Source organism: Aythya ferina (genome assembly GCF_964211825.1).
Source record: "Aythya ferina genome assembly, chromosome: 1".
Lineage (NCBI taxonomy): Eukaryota > Metazoa > Chordata > Aves > Anseriformes > Anatidae > Aythya > Aythya ferina.
The window spans coordinates 92,772,453-92,795,031 of record NC_140296.1 but is presented as its reverse complement, the minus strand read 5'-3'; the positions used below and the strand labels follow the sequence as shown (position 1 = coordinate 92,795,031).

The following is a 22,579-nucleotide window of genomic DNA, read 5'->3' as shown; positions in this document are numbered from 1 at the left end:
AAGCAGGCATGACTTCCACCTCTCCCCTGCAAAGCTTTGCTTGATGACTATTTCTTTTCTGCTAGCAGCTGTCCCTGCTCAATGCAGTCTCCAGTACCTGCAGGCTAGTACCTGCTTTGATGTAGCGGGATCCATACAGTCTACACGGGGCCCTGCTTTTCCATTCTTGTTGCTTCAGTAAAAGCAGCTAATATGGGAGAGTAAAACTCAGTGTAGGAGTGTGACAGTGTCAGGGCTGGAACTTGGTGTCTTATCTACTGTTGAAATCAGGACAGAAATATTCATGGAGGAAAGCAAGCTGGTGCACCAGAAAGTAAAAACTGGTAACTTGATTCAGAAACAATTTTAAACGGAATCCTTATCTAGGTGGTAGTGCTCTTGGAGACCTTGATGAAGATTATCCTGTAGTCATAAAAGACACTGATGTGTTAGATCTTAATGCTAGGGGTGATGATCTGTTGGTAGGTGGAAGGCAGCATGAAGACAGCTGGCAGTGGTCACAGGACTGCGTGATATCAGTCAGCCTGTCTGGCTAGCCCATAAATGGTGCTAGGGGTATGAATCATGCCTTTAGAAGCCCTTTCTCTTCTGCTTGTGATCACCTTCAGTGTCTGTGGTAACAATGCCACAATCAGCAATATCAAGAAATGACTGAAAACATTTGAGACTGCCTTAATGTTGTTCAGCTTATACACCTTCAGGGAGGAGGTGTACACTCTGTTGGGATCCATCTCTTCTTACACTAGCTGTCTGAAATGGTGATGCCTGATCCCAGGCAGCTGTCCAGCCTTCCTGTGAGGACAAAGGGAGGACTGTGAAAAGATTTGCCCCTTGGAGGGGCTGGTGCCTCCCCGTTGTGTGTAGAGGGATCTGGGAAAGGAGCTGAGGTTAGGAGAGCACTTTGTGTGCCTGAACATTGCCATACAGCAGCATTTCAGAAGCCCCAGAGCATCCAAGACAGAGCTGGCAGATATAAGTCTCACAGGACATCTGTGTCCTTTTTGAGAAGCATCCAAAGGCCAGAGAGTGTAAAGCCAGGAGCTGGACACCCGTGTTTAGGCAGTTGATCTCCTGACTACATTTTAGAGGGCTTGCCTTCTGCTGTTATGCACACCCCATATGGCCACGCATGCCCGTGACTGTCACACACTTGTCCATGAGCTACCACCCATGGAGCATGTATTTAAATTGTCTTTTTCTTACTTCACAGCTGTCCAGAAACTTAATGGGATGGTGCGGATAACAAATGTGAAATACTCTCCAGGCTTTAGCAATGCAAGCAGTGAGGAATATCAAAACTTTGCACAGCTCTTTGTTGATGAAGTAAGTGGCTGAGAAGGATGTGACCTGCTACTGGTCTCGATGAAATCATGTCTGACCTGTTTCCCATGAAGGGTTTATGCCACATGTGCATCCCTTGATGTACCTTGGAGGTCTGAGTCCTGCCTGAGACTGCAGCAGTGTTTTAGACTGAGACCAGGATCTGGGGATTCTCTGGAGCCTCCATTTCCCCTACTGACTGTATCTGGTTATACTGGCTTATTTATTTCCTCCCTCCGGGGTTATGCTGAAAAGTTAATGGATATTTGCAAAAAGTGCTGTTCTATCCTTGTCCTGCACAACAGCTTATTAATGAGCTGTGTGATTATGATTACCTTTTGTCACAGCACGTTAAGGCTGACATTTCTTATAATCATCCTTCCATGTAGCCCCGTTTCTGGAAAGGGAGTGGCTTCTTGCTAAGTCACCTCTGCCCTCACCTCTAATTAGAGCACAGGACATCAAAGCACATGGCCATGTCAGCTGCTCCTTTAGCTTAACGCTGAGGCATTGCCTCTGACAGTATCTCTCTTCCTCATTTCTTGCTAAAGTTATCAGAAGTGTGTTCCTGCTGGTGTTTACTCAAACAACTCTGCTTGGAAAACCGCTGGTTGTGCTGGGCTGTTTTATTGCCTTCTCTGTCTGTGTTTTTAGAGGCCTTGATAACAGTGAAGATAAATCCATCGCTGACAATTGTCTGCCTTTTCAAACGCTGCTGAAGCCTCCCCAGACTCTCACTGTGTACAGAGTCACAGCCTGTCACCAAAACAGCTGTCTGCAGGGGGAGGCACTGGTAACACTTTTGGCAGAGTTCAGGCCAGCATGAAAACTGTAAGGAGGGAAATGTGCGGTCTGTTTAGCTGTGCATGATGTTTTCTTGGATATCATATAGGTTTCCCACTGGTTATTACTTATTTGCACCTTTCTGGATGTGTTACAGCAGCACAGCTTTCTCTGAGTGGTTTTGGCCCCAAGCTGTCACAGCAGAAAACCAGCCACAGAATGAAAGGGACGTGATTAGCAAAGTGAAGAGGGAGTGATTCTCCTCTGACCTCACTTTCGTTCAGCATCACTCACTGCCCAAGGCTATTTTGGGATAGCACATTATTAAAATGGGCTTAAAATCATATATTTTCTTTGAGGGGTATTCAGTTAAATAATAAATCCAGAAAACCATGGATACAAATATGTCTGGAAAATCTGTGAAATGATTACATAAAGAAACAAAAGTAAGCATTGTGTCACTTTTACCCACCTCTCAAAGTTCCAGGCAGAAAACAGCCACCAGTGTTTATAAGGCACCCACACCTTTTTCCAGCACTCCAGTTTTGTGGACCAGCCACAAGCAAGGTGTGTGAATGCTCATTCCATCTACCTCTGAGACAATGCATATATAGCGGTATCAACTACAGCAAAACATGCCATAAGTGTTTTATTACAAACAACGTGTTTCCAGACACCAAAGAAAAGGAAGTTTAGGAAAAAAAAAAGGTCTGCATGTTTCCTTTCCAGGTTATAAGGGCCAGAAATTGATCATTTAAAGTGGATAGGGAAAGTTTCATGGGTTTTAAAAGCACTATCAAGTTCCAGTTAAATAAATTTTGCCAATGATTTGCAAAGATTTCTTAAACCTCTTTGGAGTCACCATCTACAATTGAGAGAATTTATAAATCCTAATGCGTATAATGTTCTTTAGCGTAGAGCTGTCCCAGCACTTAAGTGCCACGTGGTTAAATTGGCAGCACAGCAAATAGAAATAATATTCCTTAAATAATGTGTAGATGACAACGAAGTAAAAACTTGAAGTGGCAACCTGCACTGTCATTGTCCACATTAGCTTCACCATCCTCCTTCCACTGCAACTGAAGAACAATGTAGCTAAGGGTAAGAAAGTGTTTTATTCCTCCTGGGTTTTGCTCAGCCTCTCTTCTGCAAGAGCCAAAAGGAACATCATAAGAACTAGGGCTTGTCCTCAAGAAGACAAGGCAGGAAAACAAAAGGTCTGACTTGAGAATGTGTTCGTTGTTGTGCATTAAATTCCGGAGTGCCAAAGATGGATTTGAATTCTGGTGTCTTAAATACTGACGGACAGAAAGTGTAAAACTAATAACTGATAGTGCCTTATCAAGGTGACCCCTCTGTTGGAACTGATGTCGCCTTCAGCTGATGCAGCTTAATGCACTTAAAATAATTGCAATGAAAGCTATCTGAATGTGTGATGAGCATTGATAAAGCGATTAAGGCAGCTTCACTATTCCAGTGAAATTTCATGCCCTCTGTTAATTTGAGCTTATTCCCAATTTGGGAGGTCCTTAAAACTGCTGCAGGTAGCAGCTGGGCAGACTTGTGCTCCGATACCTTCTTTCTGAAGGTGCAGCCAAAGCATGGACAGGGGGGTGAGCTCTGTGCGTGAAACACCATGGTTCATGCAGGGTATCTTATTGTTCTGTTCATACTGATGTATCTTTTATTCACTTATTTTCAGCTTTCATAATGCCAGCACATTCCTGGCTCTGCTGGCTGTTTAGGCTTGCACATTGGTTTTAGTGTGGGCTCCGTCTCACCCTTAACTCATACTTAATCTGCCTCTCGTTTCTTTTACCAAGAGGCATTCCCTTCCCCCGGTGCTGGTGTTAGTTCTGCTCACGTCCCTCTCTCGTGGCTCTTCTTCTGGCATACCTATTTCTTCTGGTTTGGCATTGCCAGCATTTCCTCTGTGTGCTACAGAAAAGGCAGATGCAACTATGGATCACAAGATATTTTATTTTTCTAGCAAGAAAATCTCATAATCAAGGGTATTAAGTGTTTATTGAGTTCCCTCTGAAAAGTTCAGTCTTTTTTTTTTCCTGTCTTTTCTAGCCTTACTTCATCAACCATTATTTTGATGGCCTAGGGTGTGGTACCTGTAGTGAAATCGGGCAGCCTTCAGAATAAAGGGTTTTGCAGTGTCACCTAGTGGTGACAAATACAAATGAATGTCCCTGTGGTACTTCTGAAGCTCTGAGTCCTGCCTTCTGAGGAAAAATATGGATAAGGGCAGAAACAAAATGAACATCATCATCAACAACAACCACAAAAAACCACCCCAAACAGCCAAAAATCCCAAACCTGAGTTATATAGAAGCATCAATAAAATGAGATCTTCAGGAGAAAGATGAGAAGGGAATACTGGTGAAATCGAGGTAGGGCTAGGAGGATGTCACAGGTGCATGTATGTAAAGTCCACACAAGTTCAGACAAAAGCTAAGAAAAGATGAAAACTTAGGCCTGACCCCCAGCTTTTCAGCACATGGTTGTAAAATGGCAGAAAGGGAAAGGGGGATGCATCCCAGAACCCTGTGTCTTGATGGAAGAGGAGGGGATGACGAGGATGGCAGGGGCTTTGTCCTTGTGTTTCTGAGAGCAGCTCCTTTATCATGGACACTCTCCTGTTGCACTTCTGCTGGCAGCTTCTAAGCACGATGGTAATGCCAACAGCTCACAGCAGCCTGTGCTACCTGCCTCATCCAGGCTTGAAAGCTCTGTCTCACTCTTCCTGTCACTGTACTTTTTATTTGTAAATGTGGAAGGATCTAAAAAGACTTCCCAGACATGTGAGAAAGGTATTACAAAACACAGGGATCCGTGTACATGAGATTGTATGCATTCTGCATGCATTGTGGCTTGATGTTGGGGCCAGACCAGGAGTGCAAAACTCTGCACTTGTGTGTGTGCATGCTTTGCCTCCCCTTGGGATGTGCGGGTAGGCAGGGAGTCCTATGCAGTCCTGTTGGGCCCCTTGTTTGGGCAACCAGAGGAAAAAGGAAACACTCGTAGATTTTTTTTTCCCCAATTTCTCTGAAACAGGTCGGCTTTTCTGCGTATAATGTTTTCTCAACATGTTGTTTACAGCTGAATTAATATTAGCCTTCTGTCTCGTCTTGTGTTGGTCCTGTGAGAGGATGCCATCTGGCCTGTGTCTGTTCCTCCTTTGGCTGGTGCTGGGCCTGGAGATGGAGGGGAATGAACAGAGTTAGAAATGCCAAAGCTGTTGTGTGCTCCCTGCATGCGCCTGGGAGCCTTGCCCCATGATCGCCCTCCTGTGGGAGGAGATCTTCCCGTGGGCAGCTGCCCTCCAGAGGTACCTGGCTTCCAAGACTGGAAAGGGAAGAGGATGAATACACATCTCCAGTCTGTTTCTCTCTCTCGTGTCTCCATCCAAAGTGGAGGCAAGGAGGCTGAAAGCCTCAAGCAGAGCCATGTTTTCCCATCCTGCAGAAAGCCGACCGTCCTGCTCTCCTCTGTGGTCAGGGAGGCTGCTTCTGGGGCTACCATGACTAAGGCCCAGCGTGCTTCAGCAAAGGCAGTGTTTTCTCTCTTAGGCCGCTAGAGATTAGCAAGGCTGCTGTGTACAGGCTGTGAATTTTATTGATTTCTCAACAGGTTTAGTGGTGGACTTGGTAGTGCTACATGGTGGTTGGACTTGATGATCCTGAAGGTCTTTTCCAACCTAAACGATTCTATGATTCCTGCAGTTTCCTCCCTCTCTTTCTGTTTTCAGAGGCCTTTGCAAGGACCTGTGCCAAATGGCAGATGAGGTATCTTAATCACTTATCTTGTTTAATGCTCACAGCTAAATATACACCATTTCCTTCAGCAGCTGTAGAGTGGAAATGTTATAAACAAGAGTGATTTTTCTCCTGCTTCCCTCCAGAGTATGAAGTGCAATTGTAATGCATCATATTACCATTTGGGCATTGTACAATGCCAAAACTGTAATTACTTCTACCTGCCCATTTTCACATGCATTTTGTTTTTATTCCAGGTACACAAATCTCTGCCCCTTGAGGTCCTTCAGCAGGTGGATGCTGGTCTGATTAAAGTGCTGATAACTGGTATTACTAATGGGAGCACAGTGGTAAGTTTCCATTTACTGATTGCAGAAGATGTGGATATCTACTACATCATCACCACTTTTCGCGATGCTTTTGAACACAGCTCCTATTTCACAGTTGACAAGAGCAGTCTCTCCATAAATGGTAAGGAGCAGCTTATATCCCAATAGTTCTTCTGTTAGAAAGATGATAACACCTATTATTATTCTGTATTTTTTGATCTGAAAATATCTGTTTAACACTCAGCTGAGACACCATTCTCTCTCTATCACTTCTGCTTAGCTATCCAATATGCTTTTTCAGAGAACATCAAAAGATAGAATAAGAAGCGAGGTACACCGGACCGAAGCCAAGTAGTCTTTTTGTTTATAGCTGGTAATAATTTTATAGAGAAGATGATATGGAGATATTAGAAACTGTGGTCACAAACTGAGGGTCTTACAATCTACCAGTGGAAACAGGTCCACGTACACAGACATAACTAGCTCTGTTTAAATTTATTTTGAAACACATTACCCCCTTCTTTGCACTGATAATTTTGCATGAGATAGAAACCAAAGAACAAATAAATGAAAATGTGAATTCCTGCACTGGGAGTGTGTGTTTCCCTCAGAAACCTGTGGGCTGGCAGTTCAGACGAAAGTACACAGCTTACCAAGATCAGCACAATGGCTTATTGTAAAACCTCATTTTCTTTATAAGTGATTTAAGTCAGTAACAATAAAAATTAGTCTTCTGACTAAGTGCTGTTGAACCCTGTTCTACAAATCGATGTGTCATCTCTGAAAACAGTATCAAATTCTATATCCTCAACATGATAAGTTTGTCCAAATATTATTGTTATAGCCTGTCAAGTAAAATCTCAGGCAAAATGACAACAAAAGCATGTATATGGCCTATCCTGTACATTTTCTCTGCTTGTTATCCTTACAGCTGTGAATGTGGAAAGTTGCATATTATGTTAATTAGTAAAATTGTGGTTATTTCATGCTTTGTGGAGCGCCTGCCCCTTGAAGCTGTTTTAGAACAGATGGCTTGTTTCAGGGATAGGTCCCCATAGAGCAGGTGCTTGGTTACTGCTGCTTCCTGAATCTCGTTGATGGTGGTACATTCATATCTGAGCAGCAGTGATTAGGCTTTAGGAACAGAAAGGGGAAAAAAAAACCATATTTTTTCTTTCAATTAGATTGCAACTTGGTCAAGTCACACAGACCCCCTGCTTTCCAAACTGCTTCATTCATGCTGGGCATTTGTTAACCACCTCCTCAGGATGGTAGAATGGGAGAGGCAGGTGGTGGTGGTGCTAGAAATGTTGCCCTGGGCTCTTGGTCAGTTTAGAAGGATACGAGCTCTGCAGTGGGGTACCTACTGGGGTACAGTGAGCATCTGCTAAGCAGCACTGGCAGCACTGCTGCTGGAGGGTTATGCCAGTGTCTGTGCAATCAGGCTGTGCTTCCAATACCCCACCTCTTCTACACCCAGCAGCTACCTGACACCTACAGTAGAGTTTCACATCTAAGAAGTGCAATTCTACCATGATATCATGATGATATGATCATGCTCCTGTTTCAGAACCAACACATTCTCATTTGTATGCTCTCCACCTTAAATATACCCAACAGATTATGATGAATGCAAGAGTGGAGAAGATGACTGCTCCCCAGATGCATCATGTTATAACACACTCGGGTTTTACCAGTGCAGTTGCAATGATGGATTTGCTGATGTGCATCCAGAAAGGCCTGGAAGAAACTGTGAAGGCAATTTTTTTTAAATTATTATCTAATGGCTAACCTAATTCTTAGCATTATTATCTTTATTGGATCAAAGTCACGCTTGCCAAAGGCCTTGAAGTTTGTGAGGGATTAATTTGGTTTGTTGTATTCAACTACATCCTAATGGAAGGAATCTTGCTGTGGATTTAAGCATTTCTGACTTGAATAATCTGTCATGAGAGTTATTATATTAATATTTAATGCTGTCTTTGTAAGATAATTATAATATTTCAATTTTCTCATATGTGCCATTAAAAGTAGATATGATTATCAGGAATGTTAATTACTTCCATTAGCAGTAGCAGAGGGGATAGCAGAGATAGCTGAGATAGCAGAAGAGGTCATAGAAAGCAGGTACGGAGTATGACCTCTGTATTGCCTCAGGGACAAAAAGTTAATACAGTGTTACAGATGAGTGTTTTGCAACAGTCAATTCATCTAGTTTCTTCTGTCTTTCCTTGAATCATTTGTTAGCTGACATGTAATGAGTCTTCAGGTGTCTAAATTCTTTTAGGTTTCTTCCATAATTTGTACTTGTTTTTGTAACCGCAGTGATAACATACTGGCTGAAGTCACAAGGATTTGTGAACTGATTCCAGCCTTTGCTCAGTTTTGTTTAACCAACACATTTAGTAGTGTGACAATGACTTTTTGGGGAAGTCAACTTGAAAAGAACTCGGAATTTTTTGTCAACTTACATTCAAATCAGCATCTTTTCAGTTTGGGGCATTCCTGAAAGGTGGGGAGCTCCAGAAGGACATGTGTGTATATATATACACACACATATATATACACACATATATACACATATATATATTGCTTGGGAAATAAATGTAAAAAACTGCTTAAGAGATTTTATTTTTTTTTTCATGCAATGAGATACATCCTGTTCCACTGCAAATTGAGTTTATTATCTGGGTGCGAAGTCAGATACTTACGTGGTTTCTACTGCCAGAGAGCCATGGTAACCCCAGAGCCTGTGCTGGAAGCAGGATATTTGGCATACACATTGATCTCTGCTTCACCATTTCCTCTGTTCACTTTCTTACTGGAATCATTAAAGATTCCTACCAGAGCGTTTGTTCAACTCCCTGCTGTGTCTCTCAGGGTATATGTGTGCAATATGGGCCTGCTACATAAGGTTTGTTATGTATGTCACCCCCAAAATGATGTCTCCGAAGCATTCAGGGTCATATATTCTGAATACCAACTTCTTACAAGCGGGGCCATTTTTTTTAACAGGCTCTGTTCCTGTTTGCATCCCATAGCCTGAAGTGTGCAGTCTCCAACAATACTAGGCAAAAATATATGAACGCTGCTCAGCGACTTGCAGTTGTGGATCTTCTGCAAGCACTGATCATCCAAAAGGTGTACATATGAGCTTTACTCAAATGCATTAATTATTGCAGTTCTCAGGAAATAAAGCACTTAGGCTTTTCTCACTGATACCTTATGTATCTCATGGGCTCTTCCTTAAAGAACAAAACCAGAAGCAAACAAGCAAACAAAAGCCCTAGCCAACCAATCAACCAAACAAAAAAAAAAAGAAACAGCCACAGCTTTGACAGCAGGTAGAGCTGGTTAAAACAAGACAAAACAAAACAAAAACCAAACAAAAAAACAACAACACAGAAACTAGGAAACTGTGAATTTCCTCATATGTGTTTGCTTTTACCTTATGAAATCAATCTGAACCTGTAAATTACATCAGTCCTTTATTTTTGGCACTCTTCAGCATTTCCTCCCAGCCAGGAGGCAACAGAGATGGACAAGAAACCTGTACCCAGCACAGTTTTACCTACAACGTATTTGCAGACTTCGACTCCTGCTTCCTTCCTTGCTTCATTAAACTTCTCTAGTACTGAGCACATGGAGGACACCAAGTTCTCCAGTGCGGTGCTGCCTCCTCTCACCACAGATCCTGCATCAACTCCTGATGTTCCTCCTCAAGCATCTCCCATCCCCCTTGTTAAACCTGCCCAGGAGATTTCCATTAAAGATGCGGTGAGAGTGTTTTGTGAAATTGAGAAGATTGTTCTTGCCATCCAGAAGGGATTTTTAGATCAGGAATCCATCCCTGAGTCCTCCCTGTACCTAGGGGAGCCTCGCTGCAACGTGAGCATCAGCAATGGCACTCATGCTGTGCTGCAGGCTGGCTGGAGCGAATGTGGCACTGAAATTGAGACCGTAAGTCCCCTGAGACAGGGAATGCAAAGAAGTCCTTAAGATTTCTTTTTTTGCTCTCTTGGATGGGGAGTGGAGGGGGGGGTGGGGGGCTGAGGGGCAAGGACAGTTCCTTAGCTAGAAATACAGTCTATTAGTTGCTGAAATGTTGGGCAACGTATTTCATGTTTCCAGTGTCTTTGGAAAAAGAAAACTTCCTGTAAGTGGAAAGGTACCCCTCTGTTTGGGTATGGGGGCAAGCAAGAAAGAGAAAGGCATCTTTGGGGTCAGGCAGGAAGGTTCCAGTGTCTCTCCCAACTGAGACCCACTTCCCATACCTCTCTGGGTTCCCCCTGCAGCTGTCTCAGAAGCTTCTCTTTTATTAAGAGCAATCTGAGCATCATATTTAGAGAACACCCCAGTTGTTCCCAGTAATGGGGACAAAAATTGATGGCTGCTTCTATGAATCCCAAACCAAACTCAGAACATGCCGAAGTATACAAAATCCCTTGTGGATCAGTGATCATTTCAAATTGAGGAAAAGGAGGAAGGCTGATGGATTATCATTGCTTAGCTCTACAACAACAAAGATGCTGGAAGTTTAATCTGTTTGAAGAATGGAGAATTCCAAAGTCCTTGAAGCTGCTAAGCCTGTAGCTCTGATGTACCTGTAGAAACAGTGGTGTTCACAAAGTTGTGCTTTCTTCTTTCTGTGTTCCAGAATGAAAGTAATACCACAGTGAAAACCATACTCCGGAATGACGCTTCTGCTCAGGGAGTGATCCACCACCTAAAAGTTGCCAGTCCCATTCACTGTGTGTTTCAGAACAATCTCTTGACTTCCTCTGGATACACTGCAGAGGGGTAAGGAATATCTCCCTCTGCTTTGAAATGCTGGTGCATGACGCAGTGCTGCTGCATGGGAGAGATCTCCCATCTTTCCCCCCTTTAAGAAAGGGGTCGTAGCTGGATCCACTGACAGTACTTGCTGTGCTGAACAGTCTGCCTTCCTAAATGTCCCATTCTCAAGTGATCCCTGCTATGTGCTTCCACCATACTCCATCTAAAGTGGCAACAGATCCAACAGCCACCAAGCTCGGCCATTGCCCAGCTAAACCACAGGTGAAAATAAAGCCTTGGGAGCTACTGGTGCAGCCTTGGGAGGCAGGATTCCTGCTCTTTGCCTTCCTGGGCAACCACATGTAGCAATAAGAGTATTATTGCAGTATATACCTGCTTTTGAAACATAACAATGATGTCTCATTTCAGATGAGGCAGGCATAGAGACTGCTATGTGGGTGCTAGGTTTGCTGCTGAGGATGACAAGTTTTAACTCCTAATTTTCTCATACTTACTGTTCAGGTTTGTTCCTTTTCCTTAAATTTCTTGTCTCTTGTCTTCAGCACTAAGCTTTTACTCTCCTTATTTGAACTTTAAGGCATCTCATAGTCTTGTTCTCCTTCACGTGCACTCAAATATTTCTACCTGCTCAATTTGTGTTGCCAAGACATTATGCCATCTGTTTTCTCCCTTTTTCATTTCCATGCTTCCTACCATCCCATCTGAGAACTCAATACATTTTCACTTTTTTTCTCTTGAACACTGCCCTAGCATCTTGGGCGTCTTTCACTACTTACATGTGCAACAGGTGGAGAAACAGGCACCATTTTATGACTTACAGAAACACTCCAACTTGTGATCTTTAAAAGTGGTTACTCCCTGTTTCAGAGTTTACACCATTTTTGAGGATTTACATGGATCTGGGCACTTCAGAACAGAAATGCAGTTGTTTATTGGAAACTCCCCAATACCAAAAAACTTCAGTGTCTCTGCCAGTGATGATATACTGATTGAAGTGGGGATCCAGAGAGCAGACAGCAAGCTGAAGGTGGTCCTCACTGACTGCTGGGCGACTCCGACTAATAATTCAGTGGATCCCCTCTCATTTACTTTTATCAACAACAGGTATAGCAAACACCACTTGCAAATATCGTGTGCCCTACATTGAATGGTACTGACTACGGATGTGTTATATTTTAAATGCCTTTTTTGAGTGTTTTTGTCATTCATATACACTGTCCCTTACCATTTTGACTGGCCACACCTTCTTTGAACCAGGAAGGTAGGCACGAAAAGAAAATGTTTTCAAAGTGGAATGTGGTAGCTGTTTGAGTTTGGTTGTCTTCCCCATAGTTTTGTAAAGGCGTTGTACATTTGACCAAAAGAAATAGGTGGTTTTCATGGGCAATAGGGAAAGAACTTTTGACATATGGGCGTTTCACCCATATCTCCGTGATTTGGATATTACCAAGAGCTTATGTAACTCTTTCACTGAAGGTGTAAGTTGGTTGATTCCTGTGTGTTGTGACTCACAGACAGTATTAATGCAGTTTCTGGTAAAAGAGGCTTGTTCCTGTCTGGATCCCTGATTTTACCCTCATGCCATGTCCCCTATGCTCATCCTTCACCTTAAAATACAGGATAGTCCTTTTACTCAGTAACAAAAGCTATTCCTTTTAATATATTTTTAGTTTCACTTTTTGTTTGGTGAAGCCAAATTCAAATCCTTCTTTCTATCACTCTTCCCCTTTTGCAACTCTGCAAAGTGGACGTTTTTTGCAAACTCTGGAGTGTGTGGCTGTGGCTTTTTAAAGGAGTCTTACAACCTGAGTTAAGTGCTATAACATGTCTTCTATAGCCCTACCTGATATTTGTGTTTTTTTCTCCTCCTTTTCAGCTGTCCTATCCCAAATACGTACACCACACTGCTAGAGAACGGGAATTCAAGCAAAGCACAGTTTAAGCTGAAAATTTTTTCCTTTGTCAACAATTCTGTAGTTTACTTACACTGCAAAATTCGTATTTGTATGGAGACACCAGGAAGCACCTGCAGGACGGTAAGGGTTTTGCTATGTGCTGTTTCTCTCTCCTTTGCCATGCAGTCCTTTTGTGGAACTGAAGGAGTCATGTTTCCAAACAGGGTTTCAAATAGCTCCTTCATCCCCTGCTGGGAGCAGGGAGGAGTGGGAAAGGACCATAGCCATATGGAAGCATCCCCCTTTCTTCCTATTCCTCATTCTTGTAGTGAAAATCATGGAGCATGCACAGAAACGGGTGTCAGAAATTTGTGGGACGTGAGGACTGAACCCTTCACCTCTGTCTAGGGGTGGCCAGAAGGTGATGAGCAGAAGTTACAGTGAGAAAGGCTGTTAGAAATGTTCCACCTCAGATGGACATGCCACAGAAAAAAACTATCACCCTTACTGCCAGTTTCAGTGGGAAAGTCTGACCAAACTTATTTAGGATGTCTTTCTATCCTTTCTATCCTTTATCTATCCCCTAGAGATTTGCTCCTCCAGGTTAGAGTTTAGGTGCCAGGGAGGAAGCACCATGGCATTAAGTTTCCAGGGCTGTGAATCCAATAGAGTTTAACAAGGCTTTTTAAAACCCTGTTGCTTTTGAAGTAGGAAACCAAGCACTGTTCTCATAAAAACTTCAGTCCCTAATTGTCTTCCTACTGTACTCCAAAGCATTTTTTGTTGTTGTTTCTTTTATTTCTAAGTAAGTGATACACACTGCTCACACTGCTTAATCTAAAAATGTGTTGCTACCATGGCAATAAATGAAAATAATAATAAATCAGTTTTTACTGATTTTTTTTTTCTTTATAGCCTATGCACAGGAATTCTCCCCTCCTTCTGTCAGCCTTCCTGTGATTTTTTTTTTTTTTTCTGTCAAGGATGTTTTCATTAACAGCTTGCTGCTTCTCCATTGTTTAACACTTTCCTCTAGCTCTAAATAACTCAGTTTAAGCTCATTATAAAGTAGCCAATCTCTTCCTAAAAGGTTCAAAGTAGCCAGCAGAAAATGCTTGTTTCCTTTCTCAAAGTACAAAGCTTCCTCCAGATTAAAAATAATAATAATAATAATAATAAAAAAGGTAGGAACAGGACACACGACTGACAGATGGAAAGATGGCCCCAGGTTTCAGAGCTGATTTTGTGTGTTAAAAATCAGTGCACGAGCAATCCCCATGCTATGCCCCCATGGAGGAGGTGGATCCCTCCCTAGGTTCATGGTGTGGCTGCTCAAGCAGTGTCCTGCACAGCTGAGGAGAGACACGTTGGTAGGTTCGAGGCAGGGGAATAAGAGGGATGGGCTGGACATGGTTTGTGTGAACTGCTGTTGCTGCTGCAAGGAATCAACCAAATGCTTTTCTAGGAGCTACCACGTTTGCTGTTAGGGCAGGCTGTAGCTGCATGGATTAGAGTTTAGGAATTCAGCTAACTGAAGGCCTGGCTATGAGCTGCATTACAGGGGTCAGTGACAGGGTAATTGTTGCCCAAGATGAGGCCTAGAGGTCTGATGAAGGTTGACATCTGCAGTAAACAAGGCACAGCAGGGTTAATCAGTGAAGCCCTCTTGCTTCCTATATTCTATATTATTCATATAGACTTGGAAAAAAAAAAAAGAGGAAATATATAGTTCTTTCTCCTGCACAAAATTCATCCCATAAGAAAAGTTTGAGTATTCAGTATCTTAGGTAGAGATGAAAACATTACGTGGACAAGTACTGGGAAATCTATTCAAGGGCAGGCCAAAGTTGCAGCTACAAACCAGTAGTTCCCAGATGAGTAGTGCACATATTTCTGAAGAGCTGTGTGTTGTTTTCAAAGGACACAACTTGGCAGGGGGTGAATGTTGCCACTGCTGATCCTGGTGCTGGTTGTAGGATCTGCCGTGCCTGCCATGGGCAGTAGAAGCATCCAAGCAAAAATGTTTGCAAAACCCTGGCATATAGAAATAGTGAGAAGTTTATTCTCCCATAACCACAGGGTGATTTACATTGGAAAAGACCTCAAAGATCATCTAATCCAACCTTTAAGGTTTCTCCAAAACAAATGGAGAGTTAATGAAAAGAAAGAGGTTGTCTATGTGAAATGTCTGTTCACAGCAGTGTTTTCCAGTGTTTCTGAATAGAGATCTTAGATTGATGTTTCCCTAATGCCATTTCTTTTGAACTTTCATTTGGGGGCTCATTTCAGTGAAACTAATACATAACATTAAGAAACAAAAACCTCAGTGGGTCAGAACAGCACTGGGCTTTCCCATACTCATCTGAAGGCTTTGTATCATTAATTAGTCAGCCATGTGACTTGTTGGAGTCTGACTTGGTTGTTGCAGAGATGCCACGCGGCTCGATCCCTGAAAACCGGTGAAATCATCGCTACCCACAGAACATCCTGGGGACCTCTGTGTAAATCTGCGGGTGAGTTACAAATAGATGCCTGCAAAAATTGGACACTGAGTAAACACCAATATTATCGTTTGCACAGGAATCTGAATGCCTGTTGAAACAAAACTCTCTGTGTATTTTTCCAAGGAGGAGGAGTTCTCACTGAAGCCATGTGACAGTGTGGAAAAGCGTGTGCCCTCCTTGATGAAGTGACTGTCAGGTTATCAAGGGGGATGAAAGGGAGAGGAAAAAAGTGTAGCTATTTGCACAGGATAGCAAGTGCAACAGCCACAAAATCAAGCAGTAATTACAATTGTAAAGTGCAAAAGCTGCTCTCATCTCTTAGATTGCAATCAGTTTTTCTGGTTTACCTTACACCGCTCTTAGACCATGGTTATTTTGAGATTTGAAGCCCAAAATCAGATGAGATTAGAGATTGCATTGCCATGTTTCCTCAGACTCCCTGGTATTGATTTCATTATTACTGTGAGAGAATGTGGCAGAGCCTAGCTGATACACAGCACCTTGGTTAATCTGGCAGAGCGGTGCAGTACAGGTTAATAGAGAGCGAACATCAGCTCTGTGTACAAGCAAGGTCTAATTTGTTATGTTTCTGCCCCTTCTGCACTTACCCCGAGTGATATTTTCAAGTACAACTGCTGCCGCTAACATTTTCATTCATTTGGCTTCCTCCAGCCCTTTGCATTCATATTGTGTTAACATAAAACACTAATTGAGAGTATTTGCACACAGCAACATCACAGTTTTAACACATGGCTACTGTCAATAGACAGAAGTCACCCTCTTTCCTCTTGCTGGTTGCCTGTTCCGCCAGTCACTTAAGCTTTTCTGTCTGTGGAGATAGGTTAGTGATGGATTGATAATGGATCTGGGATATTTTTTTTCCCTCTACTGTAATGGCCACAATGTTCTTTTGGAACTTGAAACAGGCTCTGACTCAGCTTATTTTACTTTTCTTCCCTCATGTGCTAGTATTAGTCTGTTAGAATACGCCTTCAGTGTTCATTTCTGGTTTAATTCTTTTTTTAAAAACTTAGAGATGAATACAGCTTTCTTTGTACAGCATTTGCAACAAGTAGATCTCACTCCCATTTGCACTGAAGACCCTGATGCATTTCTAATGCTGAAGAATGGCCATCACACAAAAGAAAATCTGGTGAGGGGAGCTTTGTTTGGGTGGCAGGACAGCAGTACAGCAAAGCTGTAGCCGTGTGGTGCTACAAGATGTAGTCTTTTTTTTTCTTTCCAGTTTGGATATTTGTATTGCATTTTAAGTGTGATGCTAGACATAGGCAGTGATACCCAGATCTGTGTTGAAGGAGACAATGTGAATTGCTATGTCAGGTAAGCTGCTGCAGTAAAACATGAAAAAGTCCTAATGGCTCTACCTATACTGCTTGCCACATACTATAGGAAAGGCCACTGATACATTACATTCAGGAAGTCCTGTCCTGTCTGTGTTGGGCTACGGACTTATCATTTTGACTGTGCATCTTCTTTTTTAATTCCTTTGTTTGATACCAAAATTCAAAATAGGCACAAATATATTGTGCAACACTCCCTTGGCCTGTCTTGGAATGATCCCTGGACATTATGTATCTTGGGCTCTGCTATCATGTGCCTCCATGGCTGCTGACAGGGCCGTTTGGCCAAAAATCTTGTTTCTAATTACTGGCATATATGCATCGTTACCTGTCTTCTGTGCAACTCAGGTACTGCACAGGTGGTTGGCTATATGAGTGCTGTCCTGTAAACGTATGCAAAGAGATGCTTTTGCAGGTACATCGAACGCTCACAAGAATGAATTAGAAGTGTGCAAGAGTGTATGTGTAAACAGAAATAGAGGTGTAAGAAGCCCATGGTGACTTCAGTGTGGCTCCAGTGGCTGCACTGGCCAGATCTCTACTTACTGGAATGGGAGCCTAGAGACTCAGAACACACAAATAATTCTTCCCTAAATGTTTTGTGTTTAAAGAAGGTTTACCCATGAGATAAATGCAAATCATGAGTTTTTAACAATCACAGATGAATGAAGGACTGTGGCTCATAGGCCTTTTCATGAGAAGTACCTTCCCCAAAAGACTGAATCAATGCTGTATCATAGCTCTGGGCTTTAGCACACATATTGGTTAATCTGTAGGCAAGATTATACTCCTTGACTGTCTTTTTAGCTCTGGAAAAAAATAATAAATAAGAGTTTCAAAGCTTCTGTTTTTAACCTCTTTCTTTTTTTTTAGCATCTGATTCAAACACAGAGAAGGAGTCTGGGATGGGAGTTGGCTACATCATCCTTATTGCTATTGCTGTGTTTGGCTTTGTGGTGGGAGTTGTGAGCCTTGTCATTTTCCAGTACCAGCGAAAGATGGGAAGATACAACTTCAGAATCAAGTCTGACAACTTCAGCTACCAAGTGTTCTACAACTAGTGATTTCCAAGTTACCAGTAAGTACTGAATCATGGAAAATTACTTTATTTAGCTCTTTAGCTCTTCCTGAAATGGTTAAATATGGCAGATGAGCATCCTCTACTTAAGGTTATTTGAATCTCCTGTCCGTTTAGTTGTGGGTGAAAATCATAACAATATGAAGTTCCTATTATTCTTGCCTGTTTCCAGATGCTGCAGAACATGGAGGAGGAGGATAATTTTATCTTCCTCATCTTCCTTCATGGCTTTAGTCTCAGTCATAGTAAATGACTGGCAACTTTTGAAGAACCATATAGATAACCATATCCACAAAAAGTATGTTGCTTTGAGTTTTGGATCATGGATTAGTATAATAAAGGAGGAATACTTTGCCACTCTCTTTATAAGTCTGCTTCAGAAGATAATTTGCTTTAGAAGTTATCCCTTTCTTCAAAAACTTGGGTTTCATTTTATTTATTGGAGGGGCTGTTTTTCAAAAAGAAAAAAAAGGTGGAATATTACACATAAACAATGGCAACTGTTGCTAATGTGCAAGTGGTGCTTGCAATTGCCTGCAGAGAGTCTGAAAAGACTTTTCTGAGTAGTTAACTACTACAACAAGTTCTGCCTCTGCAATTTAAAAATTTAACACTTTTCCAGAATGCTGTAGGATTCAGCACTTTTTTTTCTCCTTTTTTTTTTTTTCTTTTTTTTTTTTTTCCTTTTTTCTTTTTTTTTTTTTTTCTTTTTTCTTGTGTAATATCTAGCTGTTCACCACAGTTTGTATCTTTGTGCCTTTAAGAACAGGAAAAAGAGGTTAGAAAGCTGGCTTCCTGGAAAATAATACCTAACATTGCTTCACAACTCAAGGATGTTTACTGCGGATCTGATCTCATTTTGTTCCTGGGCAAGGGCTTATTTGACAGTGTTGCCACAGGTGGCGAGTAACTCTTTCCTGATGGAGGCCTCACACATCACGACACAGCTGCCATGCCTGCAGCAAATTCATTAATTCACAGGCTCATCATGATGGTATTTGCAGATAACAGTTCGTTTCACTGGGTGCAGTGACTCTTAAGAACATGACAGAGAAAGGACAGGGAAGCTAGTATCACAGCTGCCTATTTGCAAATTCTTGAAGAGCCTATTTCCCCATGTCTTATACTACAAAGATCACCTTCTGGAGTCATTTGTGGGCAGCTTCTGTGAGACCTCTGTAGGTGAGGATGATGCTCTGATTGCTTCCTGAAACCTGGGCAGCGCTGTCAGTTCGGAGCCTGAAGGGAAAGCACCTGGGGCATCTTGTTGCAGCCTTCAGCGATACAGGTCCCACTAGGGAGCCATAGCCCAGCTCAAAGGGCATATCTAGGTCCATTAAATTAAAACCTATACATAAAGCCTCTGAGTCTCTCTACAGAGAGAAGACTGGCTTGTTGTTACTTATCATTCTGCACTCTTGGTTATGAGTGATTGCAATACTTGATATTAATGGCAATTAAGGAGTTACACAATGAGGTTGTAGCATAAAGGATATCTTCATGCTTATAATGTTTATATATAATCTGCATGTTGGAATCTCAATGGCTCCTTTTAGATACCAGAACAACTCATCTCTCCTTCCCTACGCACCTCACTGTCTTTGTAAGGTAGTTCATTACATTTCTTAATTGCAATTTATTTTTTTTCCTAGTTGGAAACTGGCTATGTGTCTCTTCACAGAGAATTGAAGCTTGTCTTTACTCAGCATTTGGCTTTCATTACTCTTCATGATGGTAGTTACAACTGGTTGCAACACTGGCTCTTCCAAATTAATGTCACAAGTAAAAGGCTTCTGTATCCCTACTTTTTGTTGTTGTTGTTGTTAGCAATTTGGCTTTTCCCTAATGTCCAAAGAACTATTTGTGACTGCAGCTCCAGGTTGAAATCAATTTCCTTGGCAGTTTCTCCATGGAAAAAAAAAAAATACAAGGGGAAAAGGAGGGACTTCACAGTTCTCTACTAAAGTTCCAAGATTTGCTGTCCCACTGTGCCATTTTTCCCCTCTTGGCATCACTTGTGTCGTTACTACTCACAGATTTGTGTTTCTATAAATATTCCAGGAAGTAAATCAGCAAACTCTTTGAGAGATCTCATTTTTACTTTGTTGTTCACTATTTACTTAAGGTGAGGTTGAAACCTTGAGCTGCAGCAATGTTGAAGACCTAATTGTGCAACGCCTTAAGTATACAGAAGCTGAAGAACAAGTAGTTGATTTGCCACAAAATAAAGAAAAAGGCATCATGAATCTGTGGCTTAGCCTGCTCAGTATGTTCTTCAGCATGAGTTTTGAGATTTGATTGTAAATTCTTTAATTGATAAGGGTTTGGTGGGAAAAAAATAAATAAATTTGAGTCTGGCAATTCATGTTTTTCCAGATAACTCAATTGGCACCTACTTATATCTGTTTAATTAGAGAAGAGTGATTGTGCAGTTGAGGTACAGCGTGTGCTGCCTACTGAAGTGGGAGCACTCCAATTGCAATACAGTAGATATAAATTTGAGCCGTATCTCATCTGGCTGCAAGACCCTACCACTACTGCAGCAGCAAAGGTTTAGTTTCTGTGCTCCATTGGATACCACAACAATCTGTTCAGCTGGATAAACCAGAACAAAAATCTCCACACAGTGAGCAGCTCTTGCAGGACTCCTTCCTAGGGCTGGAAACAGCAAGTTGGAAAGCATTGGAAATCTGCTTTTCTGTCTCCTTAGTCCAATTGCTGTTAGGTACTAAGATAACCAGGTAAAGATTTGGCCTATGTTTTGTAAAATGTAAGAGTGGCTGATCTTGGAGGTTTTACCTTGAAAATCTGTAAGTTAATTTCATTGTCTTTTCTTTGCTGAAATATCAGTTCCCAGATCCTGGTATAAAAATAAACAAATAAATAAAATCACTTGGCTACAACTTATTAATGAAACTGCAGTTTAAATCTGCAATTTTAAGGTTTGATGAGTACAACCATTAACTTTTTATTATGTATGAGTCTCCTCGCTTTTGCTGTTTGCTCTCAAATATACATTTACCTTCTGCACACAATGAAAGAATAATTTATTTTACTAAACGTATTTTTCTAGTTTACAGTACTTACAATTGTAAACTGCCTGAAAGTGACAGGACTAGAGATTTGCCTATTGATTTCAGTGGAGCAATGCTATTTACAAAAGCTGAGCACTAGTCTTCAGATTGAAATGCAAAGCAAAAGCTTCTGTTTGATACCTTACATGCTCAGCAGAAACTGATATTGTGACTATCTGAATAGCTTTGTCTTTGTGTCTTAATAAAAGCACTCTCATATCTAATTGTTGATTTTTGTACTGTTATTTTTTTCTCTCACGAATTAGCCATGGGCATTAAGACATGTATTGTGTAAATGTGGCAGCTTCTGAAGAACTGTTAAAGTATTAGCATGATGTTCAAACATCACTCACAATGCAACACATGACCTTATCCAAACACCATTGGTCCGCAAATACCAAGGACCAAACATGTACGCTTATGCTTACTGAAAGTCTCTTTCTTCACCATTGCAAGGGACAAACATATTTTCAGTTTTATGGCTTGTGGTGAAGACAAACAAAAGAGTATTCACCATTCCCAACCCAATAATAGAAATCTAGTACTGTGGTGATCCAGTCTGAAACTAGTGTCTCTGAGGATGTTGGTGAACTCATCTGGAGCCAAGAGTGAAAAGCAGGGAAAAGCATCAGCACTTGCTCCAAATGTTTGTTTTCTCATCTCTGTCACAAAAGTGTCACACAGGTGCCACCCATTTTCTTTATTCATCTTTTTTTTTTTTTTTTTTTTTTTTTTTTTTTTTTTTTTTCCTGTCTGCTATCTTTCAGTGGCTAGCAGTCACTATTTTCTCAGCACCGTGTCTCCTTTTCATGCTGAGGCACAGAACAGGCTGTTTGGTTGAGGTATTACATATGAAGTGCAGTAGGGTCCCTCTGTCCCTACTTATTTCACTCCATCTGCTGCTCTGACCAGGTTTGATATCTTTGGAGGACTCATTTTAGACACTGTGGGCAATTCCCCACACCAGTGCCTGGGCACTTTTACCAAATATGTAGTTCTGCAACCAAGGAGAACTCTTTTGGAGGAGCAGCACTGACCCTCTCCCCTTTCCAGTCTGCTGCTGCCTTTTGCTCTGGTAAGGAAGAACTGGCTCTAGAAAATTATTTGAGACAATTAAAAATGTGTAGAAATAAAATCTGAAGAGTTAGCTTTGACCTTTTACTTTATTTCCTGAGAAGCATTTTAGACCAGCAGTATGCGTGCCTAATGTCTCCATTGTTCACCGAGAAAACCATATTGCTGACACCTGATGCAAAACACTCATCATTATTCCTTGCTCTCACGTTATAATGTTGCCAAACTCCGGTCCCAGTAGGGTTGGAAAAAAGCTGAGATAATTGGAAACTTTCCTTGTCCATTAAAATATAAAGGAGTGGATTTTTTAATGCCTGTTTGGAAAGTTTTCTTGTAGGCTGAGGAAGGAAACAAGTTGGAGGAACTGAAAATGTTTAATTGCAATTGATCTAAAAACATGATGTTAGCTACAGTGTGACAGAAAGCTGAGAGCACAGAGCCTCCTAATGGCTTCTTTGGTCTGCTCAGCAAAACATAGTTTGTCCTGGGGCCTGTCTTGCAGGACTTGCAGCAAACAGACAGCTGAGTAGTATCCTTGTTATAGAGGTGCTGCCTTTCAAGGCTTCTCTCTTTTTTTTTTTCTACAGACTACATCAGGCT

General features: G+C 41.7%; 1 protein-coding gene across 1 annotated transcript in view; it reads left to right on the top strand.

The window, feature by feature from the left end:
- The window catches only part of UMODL1 (uromodulin like 1), a 44,254-nt gene extending 23,125 nt beyond the window's left edge, over positions 1-21,129 (top strand). Inside the window, exons 12-21 of the mRNA XM_084536023.1 lie at positions 1,211-1,323; positions 6,125-6,338; positions 7,817-7,954; positions 9,705-10,156; positions 10,854-10,996; positions 11,861-12,097; positions 12,870-13,029; positions 15,317-15,401; positions 17,627-17,831; positions 19,484-21,129. Coding sequence (XP_084392149.1) covers positions 1,211-1,323; positions 6,125-6,338; positions 7,817-7,954; positions 9,705-10,156; positions 10,854-10,996; positions 11,861-12,097; positions 12,870-13,029; positions 15,317-15,401; positions 17,627-17,814 — 1,730 coding nt within the window. The 3' untranslated portion in view covers positions 17,815-17,831; positions 19,484-21,129. The remainder of the gene's footprint in view (positions 1-1,210; positions 1,324-6,124; positions 6,339-7,816; positions 7,955-9,704; positions 10,157-10,853; positions 10,997-11,860; positions 12,098-12,869; positions 13,030-15,316; positions 15,402-17,626; positions 17,832-19,483) is intronic.
- The last annotated feature ends 1,450 nt before the right edge of the window (positions 21,130-22,579 follow it).